Here is a 10183-nt window from a genome sequence, read left to right as displayed (position 1 = left end):
TTATTGTATTCAATATTTTATAGAGTACTTATTATAATTTATTGAGAAGCCCCAAGATTCTCCTAAGTGCTAGCCTTTAATAGGATGCACCGTAGAATAGTGGTTAAAATTATGGGTTGAAACATGAGTTGACACAGAATGGAAACATTATAACTATTTTAACTATTTCCATTTTTAGTAAAGAGAACATTCAGCTGTCAACAGATGTCAACATCGCTGACGAGTTCACAAAAATCTTAATTATTAAGCCTTAAAATCATCAAAAATACTGAAATAAGGAGCCATAGGAGGTAGTAGCTATGTGTACCACAGTTGAACTATGAATGTAGTTTCATTTCCAGAACTCATTGAGGCAACGATAGAGAAACTATTAGGCAAGGTGGAGGGTGGTAGAAATAGCCTAAGCTACTCTATCCCTTTGAGATGTATTTATTGCTTATCTCAATAAACATACTTGAACTTGAACTAGGCAAGGTGGAGGAATTAAATATAACAAAGGTTGAGAGGATAGGTAGGCCTGAAGGAAATTTGGTATGAATAACCACTGCAAAATTTTAACACAAAAGGTTTACACTCAGCAGGGCCAGGGGAGGGTTGATCGGGCGCCAATCATTAACTGTAGCCACTGTTCACCCTGCAGTGAATGGGTATGTGGTTGTTAAACGATTTGGCGGGTCATATTCAGGGGGAAAATTAGTTTTGAAGACTTGCCAGAAACGCTACGTATGGTAGTGGCTTTACAAGAATGTAAAAACCCTTGTATATAAAAAAAAAAAATCCAAATGCTTGGGAGAACCAAGTGCCTTTTTTCGAATCTCCCTCATGGCTCCTACTGATTTTCTCATGCTGTTATTCCTTTGCTCTAGCTTAAAATACCATATAAAGTGTATTGAGTGTGTGTGTAGATACTATACTAGGGATACATGCTAGAGATATTTACCTCTAATTCCTCAGGATCATATTTAGCTAGATAACCCCTGATCATTTAGTGACCACTGAGTGCTTATTAACTAGTTGCAGTATATTTTAATCAAGCGAGTTCTGAATTAATTAATAACACTTTAACGCAACCGGACCGTTGCGAAAATGGAGGAAATTATTATTTTTACTTTGTGCTTCCACAATTTCCCTGATAACTATGAATTATGACTTAAAAGTGTATGGGTAAGTGAAGACTTCTCAGAGGATACATAAACATCTTTACATTAAAAACATTTCTGTATTAATTAAAATACAATAACATTTATAGTGTCAATGAGTGAACAGCAACATTATATGTAGATATAACTGTCCAGTAAGTTCTATAATAATTCTAGTTATTGTGAGTGAACAGTAACATTATATATAGAGATATCTGTCCAGTAAGATATATTATAATACTAGTTACTGTGAATGAACAGTAACTTTATATGTAGAGCTATCTGTCCAGAAAGATATATAATAATACTAGTTACTGTGATTGAAGTTACATTTTACCTTGCACGTAATGAGAACTATCAGTTACATTCTATATAAAAATAAACAGGGGATAGTGCCTAAGAGTAAATTGTTACTCCTTATTCTAAATATAATGTATATAAATAAATACCAAATAATTAATGAACTATAACTCCACATTGTTCACATCCATCAAAACAATAAATTAAACTACCAGTCAAATTAATATAAATGCCTTGTATATCTGGCAACAAAGAGTTCTATACTAATCATACTAAATAAACAATACAGTATTTAAACTTAGACCTGTGGATAAAAATTATTACCATTTTAATTAATGTCACTCTCTCAAGTAAGTTATAAATAAGTAAATTAATAATTGCAGAAACTATGCCTAGCCTAGATTAACCACCACAAATGAAATGCTCACAAAATAATGTTAACTCTGCTGTTAAGCTAATATCAATGCTAAAGTCTGACAAAATGAAATGCAAGAATAAAGTGGAAATTAATGACTAAAACCAATATAATTCCCAGATGCAAGCTAATAAAAATTCAAGAGTAAATGAACAAATCCACAAGGGCCTTGATGAGGGTTTGATCCTATGCACGGGATTTTACCAGATGCGCTTTAGTCAACTGTGCCACGACATGGTCAAAAGAATTGCAACCTGGAGTGCTACTGCCCTGACAAGAATCCCGAAGCTTCTCCGAAGTCTAACCAGGGTTTCACACAATTCCCCCATGCACCCGGACTGTCAACCAGATGTTCTACCACTACGCTCCTACTTTAATACAAACAGAAATCACATTAATGTGATATATCAAATGAACAAATCCACAAGGGGCCTAGATGAGGATTCGAACCTTCGCACAGGATGTTTCCAGATATGTGTGAAACCCTGGTTAGGCTTCGGAGAAGCTTTGGGATCCTCGTGAGGGCAGTAGCACTCTAGGTTACAATTATTTTGACTATGTTGGTGTACAGTTGACTAAAGCGCATCTGGGTACATCCTGTGTGTAGGTTCGAACCCTCATCAAGGCCCTTGTGGATTTGTTCATTTGATATATCACGTTATTGTGATTTGTGTGTACTGAAGTAGGAGTGTACAATATTCTTAAACAAAGATATTGTAAACAAGGTAACAATAAAGATATTGTAATGATATTTGTTTACACATTGAATATTTTAAGTCCTTCTTCTTTCAAGCAGCTTCCTTGGTGAGGTTCATATAAATTTGACTAAAATGGAGAAGCTTAAATACCACTTTCTGCCAAGCTTTGCCTAACATGATCAAGTATATTTCTCACACACACACACACACACACACACACACACACACACACACACACACACACACAACTTTGTTGATTGACGGTTGAGAGGCGGGACCAAAGAGCCAGAGCTCAACCCCCGCAAACACAACTAGGTGAGTACAACTAGGTGAGTACACACACACACACACACACACACACACACACACACACACACACACACACACACACACACACACACACACACACACACACACACAGAAATAAAATGTAGGACATCCATGTGAAAAGGTTATATTAGCAGAATTTTTATATAAGAACTCACAATTTCCTTAACCCTTTGTAGGATGCCCAGCTGACACAGTAATAGCATGGTATTCTAAATATGAAGCTCAGTTTCCTAATAGAATATTGAACAAGTCTGAAGTTAATGTCCCAGTATGTATCTGAAATAGTTGGACAACTTAACTGAATGACACTTTAAATTTAACTTGGTTACTAAGATTTTTTTCTCACTAATCTTAGTGAGGTTAGTCACCAGGATGCAGTAATATGTGACGTATTATATTTTTACGGTGCTTAAATTTTTTTCCACACACGGCACATTCGTGCATTTTAGCACCAGTATGGACTAACATATGCCTCTTTATATTCTGAAGCTGGCTGAATCTTTTCCCACATTCTGGACATTCGTGCAATTTATCACCAGTATGAACTAACATATGAGTCTTCATATTACCAAGACGACTGAAGTTTTTCCCACACTGTGGACATTTATGAGATTTACCACCCTTATGCACCAACATGTGAGCTTTCATAGAACCAAGACGGCCGAAGCTTTTCCCACACTCAGGACACATGTGAGTTTTATCACCCGTATGCACCAACATGTGAGTCTTCAAATTTCCCAAATGTCTAAAACTTTTCCCACAATCTGGACACACGTGAGGTTTATCACCCGTATGCACTAACATGTGAGCCTTCATATTATCAAGACGTCTGAAATTCTTCCCACACTCTGAACATTTGTGAGGTTTATCACCCGTATGCACCAACATGTGAGTCTTCATAGATCCAAGTCGGCTGAAGTTTTTCCCACACACTGTACATTGATGGGGCTTGTCACCTGTGTGCACCATCATATGAGTTTTCAAAGATCCAAGTTGACAGAATTTTTTCCCACATTCTGAACACTTATGCAATTTATCATCTGTATGAACCATCATATGACTCTTCAAGTGTCCAAGTTGAGTGAAGCTTTTACCACACTCTTGGCATTTGTGAGGTTTAACACCTGTATGCACCAACAGGTGAGTCTTCATATTTCCATGAAGACTAAATCTTTTCCCACACTCTGGACACTCGTGAGGTTTCATCTTAATGATTCATACACCTTTTCTGAAGGTTATCTCTTCCTAACAAGAGTATTTTTGCAATGTGGGGCGTCTCCTGGAGACACAACACTCCTGATGGGAAGGATAATTAGGCCTTGGTGTTGTCTGCCAATATTTCTATACTACATGCAGCTTGCGTTTCTTTCCTCCTCCCATTGACTGCATCAGTGGCAATATATGGAGATGCGTCACAGTGGCGCGTCAATGTTCATTATTTTGGCAAGGCTTGAGTGAGGTTGTTGTTGTTGGTGCATTAAATGGCGACGACGAAATTAGACTTGTTTTAGAGTTAGACTTGTATTTGGCTGAGGAGATTGTAACGATCTGTGATGCTGCTGTTGTTGTGTAGGGCAGGGTTGCCAGACCCGAATTGCTGAAAGTAGCGAGCTGACGGTCTAAAAGTAGCGAGTTTGTAACTAAAGTAGCCCAAAATTTTGTTCAGCATCTGATACGGTTTGCAGAGCAATATATTTTAATACATAAAGTAACACTGCATGAGTGTATTAATACTATCACTGCATGTATATAATAAAAAAACGTGATAATTGGATAACATAAATATTTGCTGCATGAAGCACAATTTACCTGGTAAATTATATTTTATGCATCAAATTTATCTGAGGGCCACTAATACTTGTGGCCTCGATGAGGACTGGAAGCCGGCAGCTTGTCAAAGGTCCCCCCATTTCCCCCTTCCCCCGTAGTCCCCCAGGACTACGTATCCATGCTGGATAAGTAGTCCTGTGGTCCGGGGTTCAATTCCTGATTGTAACCTATCCACCGCTGCCCACTGGATGGGGGACGGTGTGCAGGACAAACATATAAATTTTGACACTAGCTCTCCACATATGTCAGTTGCTTAATTTAGAACCTGTACTTGAGGTCGATCTCGAACCCATTGTTGATGTGATGACTTATATTGAATTTTGTAACTAGCTCATCAAGATTGTAACTTGCTTAGCTAAATGAATTGTGGGGTTCAGTCCCTGAGCCCATTATGTGCCTCTGTAACCCTTTCCACTACCGCCCACAAGATGGGTATGGGGTGCATAATAAATGAACTAAACTAAACTAACTTTCTTTCACCTTGATGTTCCTGTTACCCAACAGTAAATAGGTACCTGGAAGTTAGAGAGCTGTTATGGGCAGCTTCCTGTGTGTGTGTGTGTGTGTGTGTGTGTGTGTGTGTGTGTGTGTGTGTGTGTGTGTGTGTGTGTGTGTGTGTGTGTGTGTGTGTGTATATGTGTGTGTGTATTCACCTATTTGTACTCACCAATTTGAGCCTGTAGGATCGAGCATTGACTCTTAGATCCCGCCTTTCTAGCCATCGGTTGTTTACAGCAATGACTCCCACCGGTCCTATTTCCCTATCATATCTAGTTTTAAAATTATGAATAGAGTTTGCTTCCACAACTTGTTCCCCAAGTGCATTCCATTTTCCACTACTCTCACGCTAAAAGAAAACTTCCTAACATCCCTGTGACTCATCTGAGTTTCCAGCTTCCACCCATATGTCCCCTCGTTCTGTTAATATTACGTGAGAACATTTCATCTATTTCCACTTTGTCAATTCCCCAGAGTATTTTATATGTTCCTATCATATCCCCTCTCCCCCTTCTTTTTTCTAGTGTCATAAGGTTCAGTTCCTTCAGGCGCTCTTCATATCCCATCCCTAGTAACTCTGGGACGAGCCTCGTCGCAAACTTCTGAATCTTGTTCAGTTTCCTGTAACCGGAACCTTGTAACCCAGGTCCCGTTTGCCGTCGATCACTATAGACTTCTTCGGTCGTTCATCACTGTCAGTATCACTTAAGTTTCTGCACACAGATTTCCGTTTATTTCTCTTGGTCATTGCTACGTGAACAGTCCTGGAATCGTCTTGTTCATCCTCCATCAAAGTCACTGGTTCACAAGTTCACAACTTTCAAGAGCGATCCAAGATGCACCCTTCCTCCTCCACGACTGGGCTAGGGACCTGTAATGGCAACTAAGGTGAGGAAATCTATCGCCCCTGGGAGGATTACCTTACTCTGTGGCTACTTTTTCTTACAAAGGTTCCAAGGATCAACGTCCCCCAGGGCCCGGTCTCTGACCAGGCCACCTTTCGTGGTCTGGTCAACCAGGCAGTTGGACGCAGCTGTGATTTACACACATTATATTATAAATGCATAAATAATGTCACTAACATTATTAACACTGGTAGCCCAAATTAGCCCAACTGATGTTCAAATTAGGCAAAAAGTAGCATGTAGCAAAAAAAAAAAAAAAATCGGAGCACAGAGCTGCCAAAAGTAGCCCAATTCGCTACTTTTAATCTAATTTGGCAACACTGGTGATGGTGTTGGTCGCTTACTTGTCCGTCCTATTTTTTTGTTTTCTTTATTTAGAAGTTTGGATAAACTACAATATAATTAATAATCATAATTTATGGTATAATAAATATCCTTCTAAATAATTCCTTGGTGCCTTCTTTCGATACGTAGTTACTTATTTGTAAGTAATTCATAATATAATAAAACTTCTAATATAGATCCAAATTGTACGAATATAATGCTAATATCTTCATGTATAGAATTACTGAAACGACTGCCTCTATTCGTGACCACATCTGGACTAACATAACCTCTCCACTTACCTCAGGAATAATCACTGATAGGACCACAGACCATTACCTAACATTTCTTCTAACCAACATTAATAAACCACTTCTAGATACAACGAAGATAAGCATTAGGCTGCACAATGAAACTTCTATAAGCAACTTTATTGATGCTGCTGTTGCTAATATCAATTTTGATTGGGACTCTGAAATAGGTAATTGTTACTGGAACAATAGGCATAGTTTGTTACTTTTGTGGGGATCTCGTCCAAGGCTGTCAGTCGTAGGCGAAACAGTTTTCCTGCTAGCCTCCCCTATCTAATGAGACGCGAGAGTGTGTAACGATGCCATTCCTGGAAAACCTGAACCTGATGCGCAGGAGGAGAACCTGAACGCCACCACACGGAGTGATCCCCAAGTAAGGTGTAAACACCGAGCGCCGGCGATCCACACCCGACACAGCTCCCCTGGCACTTTACAGTGAAGTGCTCCTATACTCGGTGATAACACAGTGCTCCCTAGACCTCACGGTGAAGTGCCCACAGGTTCCCCCCTTACACAGTGCTCCCAGGACTCCCCCCCCCATGTGGCAGATGACAGTCCAGGAACACATACTCCAGCGACGTCGGGTTAAACTACCCAGTCCTATGTAGACATGCCACTCGCGGGGCTCCGAGATGCAGCACCCCTGGACCTGTCTGGCAAATGCAACTTCTCCAGGTAATAGCCCCGTCTTAGTAAAACCTTGGGACGGTGCCCCCGGCGCACCTAACCTACTCAGGTCCTCGGGACAGTTGAGGTGTCAGGTAAGTGAGGGACGATCAGGGGGAGTGAGGCCCCACACTTGAAAACCTATCCACCGCTGCCCACTGGATGGGGGGCACTGTAACCTATCCACCGCTGCCCACTGGATGGGGGGCACTGTAACCTATCCACCGCTGCCCATTGGATGGGGGGCACTGTAACCTATCCACCGCTGCCCACTAGATGGGGGGCGGTGTAACCTATCCACCGCTGCCCACTGGATGGGGGGCGGTGTAACCTATCCACCGCTGCCCACTGAATGGGGGCGGTGTAACCTATCCACCGCTGCCCAGTGGATGGGGGCACTGTAACCTATCCACCGCTGCCCAGTGGATGGGGGGCACTGTAACCTATCCACCGCTGCCCAGTGGATGGGGGGCACTGTAACCTATCCACCGCTGCCCAGTGGATGGGGGGCACTGTAACCTATCCACCGCTGCCCACTGGATGGGGGGCGGTGTGCAGGACAAACATATCAATTGTAACACATTGATAAAGTACATTGTAGCAAGGTTTTATATCGACAATATAAACTGACAGAGGTGCATACACTGGTAAAGATTAAGTACTTAGTATGAAGTACTAATATTGCGGAAGTGAGTAGTAAAAGATAGTGTGAATTTGAAGCACACGGTAGGAAACTGACGATGAAATTTGGTACTTTTTGGTTTTAGTTTTGAGCAGGACATAGGTTGGCCAATTTTTTTTTTAATTAATCTGGGAGAGTGTTCTCATCACTTGGGAAATATTTTTTTTTTGAGATATATACAAGAGTTGTTACATTCTTGTAGAGCCACTAGTACGCGTAGCGTTTCGGGCAGGTCCCTGGAATATGATCCCCTACCGCGAAGAATCGTTGTTACAACCAAGTACACATTTTACTGTTGAGTTAAACAGAGGCTACAGTTAAGGATTTGCGCCCAGTAAATCCTCCCCGGCCAGGATACGAACCCTTGACATAGCGCTCGCGGAACGCCAGGCGAGCGTCTTACCACTACACCACGGAGACTGTAAGATATGATGATGATGAGATATAATGCCCCTAATCATAGGCTACCGCCTATAAAGGCTGCATTCGAATGTGTGCAGCCTTGTCATGAGTCTCGGCCTCACTGTCATGAGTCTCGACCTCACCGTCATGGCACTATACTCATTTCTTTGTTAAAACGATCATTGGACCCGAGCCTATTCTCTCTGCATGAAGGCTTCAGGCGGGCTGGTGAAAATAATGCTCAAACACCTGTCACCCCCCACCCCCCGTTCTCTAGAGTTCTTTATAGCCTGGATGTGGAGTCCTAGAACACTAGAATTCCTCGAATTTTCCGAATTGATCAAACGGCACAACCCGTCGGAGGACGCGTAGTCTCTTTGGTCTGGATCGTCACACTACATCGACTCGTCATTAAATAAGGAACGTCTTTCAATACGGCTATCCTCTTCAAACTCCTGTAGCAAGTATAATATACTTGCTCCATACTCTCATTAGCTAATGTGCAGATAATGAAGGGGGTTGTTAATCCTACGTAACCCATCTCTATTACATTTCCAAAAGTATCCCTTCTTGCCCTCTTCATGTCAGTCCCCCCCCCCCTCTGTCCCTTATTTATCCGCTATAAGAGACGATATATTAGCGCCAAAGTTCATTCATTTGTTAACGAGATTAGTTGTGTGGCTTCCGGTAACGGAGGGTCCCGGTAGTACAGTCGGCTTCGTTGTCTAAGCACAATCAAGAATTCTGGCTTCGAATCCCCAGGCGGGACAGAAATTGTTAGGCACATTTCCTATCACCTAATGCCTCTGTTCACCTAACAGTAAGTAGGTACTCGTGAGTCAGTCAGTCAGTTTGTTGTGGGGTTGCATACCGGGCGGGGTCAGTAATTCGACCCTGATTTGGGGAGGGGGGGGGGCACCTCCATAAAAGCCTAACATGTGTGAATACACGCTGGCTTCCTGTCCCTCCAACACTGAATTAATATAAAACATACCATGGCAACCACAGGTGTTGCCATTTGCAGGCTTCTCAAAGATTAATATTAACAGGTGTGGAGCATGGGATACTCGACGAAACATGCCAGGTGTGATGGCACTCTCCTGCCCCTACAACACGTGTGCCACAGCTGTGCCAGATGTGACGCAATTGCCAAATGTTGCTATCTTAAGCACTTTTCACTGCTACAAAATGATAAACTAAAACATTCGTTTTGTACATTTTTGGGAATGTCTCATGACAAACTGGCCAGAAGTGTTAATGGTGTGGGGCGCTTGGAGAGGAGAGGAGAGGCGAGGACGCCAGAGGACGCCCCAATTCTCGCAGTCGTCCCCGTGTGACAGAACACCTCACACGCTGCTGCTGCTGCTCACCCAGTAAGTGATGGTCTTAAGTAATACAAGTTGAAGGAAGTCGCATGTCACTTGTGAATGGGACCAGCTAGTGTGTTTGCACACTTCCTCGGGGGTAAAGCATGACTTGTTCTGACCACCTGTTGAGGGAAGCCTTGTCATATGACCCACTGGTGAAGCAAGCCACGTAGGCTAGTCAGTCACGCTTGTCTGGTGTGCACATTCTCAGGGTAAAGTGACTCTGATGGCCGGTCAGCCATGCTGTTTATAAACATCTGGATATTTATATAGATATATGTGGTGGTGTGAAAGCATATTACGGTTCCAGTAAGAA

The 10183-nt window shown here is 42.0% G+C and overlaps 2 protein-coding genes across 2 annotated transcripts in view; one reads left to right on the top strand and one right to left on the bottom strand.

The window, feature by feature from the left end:
* Nucleotides 1–1205: 1205 nt before the first annotated feature.
* LOC123771174 (gastrula zinc finger protein XlCGF57.1-like) lies at nt 1206–4490 on the bottom strand. Its single transcript, XM_069324362.1, has one exon. It carries the CDS (start codon nt 4086–4088, stop codon nt 3243–3245), a length of 846 nt encoding a protein of 281 aa, XP_069180463.1. The 5' UTR covers nt 4089–4490; the 3' UTR covers nt 1206–3242.
* A 2650-nt stretch (nt 4491–7140) lies between these two features.
* Nucleotides 7141–10183, top strand: part of LOC123771183 (endoplasmic reticulum aminopeptidase 1) — a 62427-nt gene continuing 59384 nt past the window's right edge. The window contains exons 1-2 of the mRNA XM_045763635.2: nt 7141–7425; nt 9550–9873. The gene's annotated coding sequence lies outside the window, so the exon portion shown is untranslated. The remainder of the gene's footprint in view (nt 7426–9549; nt 9874–10183) is intronic.

The sequence above is a fragment of the Procambarus clarkii genome, chromosome 14 (assembly GCF_040958095.1).
Source record: "Procambarus clarkii isolate CNS0578487 chromosome 14, FALCON_Pclarkii_2.0, whole genome shotgun sequence".
NCBI lineage: Eukaryota > Metazoa > Arthropoda > Malacostraca > Decapoda > Cambaridae > Procambarus > Procambarus clarkii.
Note: the sequence above shows the minus strand (reverse complement) of the source record. Positions and strands in the feature narration are given on the sequence as shown.

Excerpts from the sequence above, each read along its gene's own strand:
- LOC123771174 (XM_069324362.1), bottom strand. The coding sequence starts at position 4,088 with ATGAAACCTCACGAGTGTCCAGAGTGTGGGAAAAGATTTAGTCTTCAT.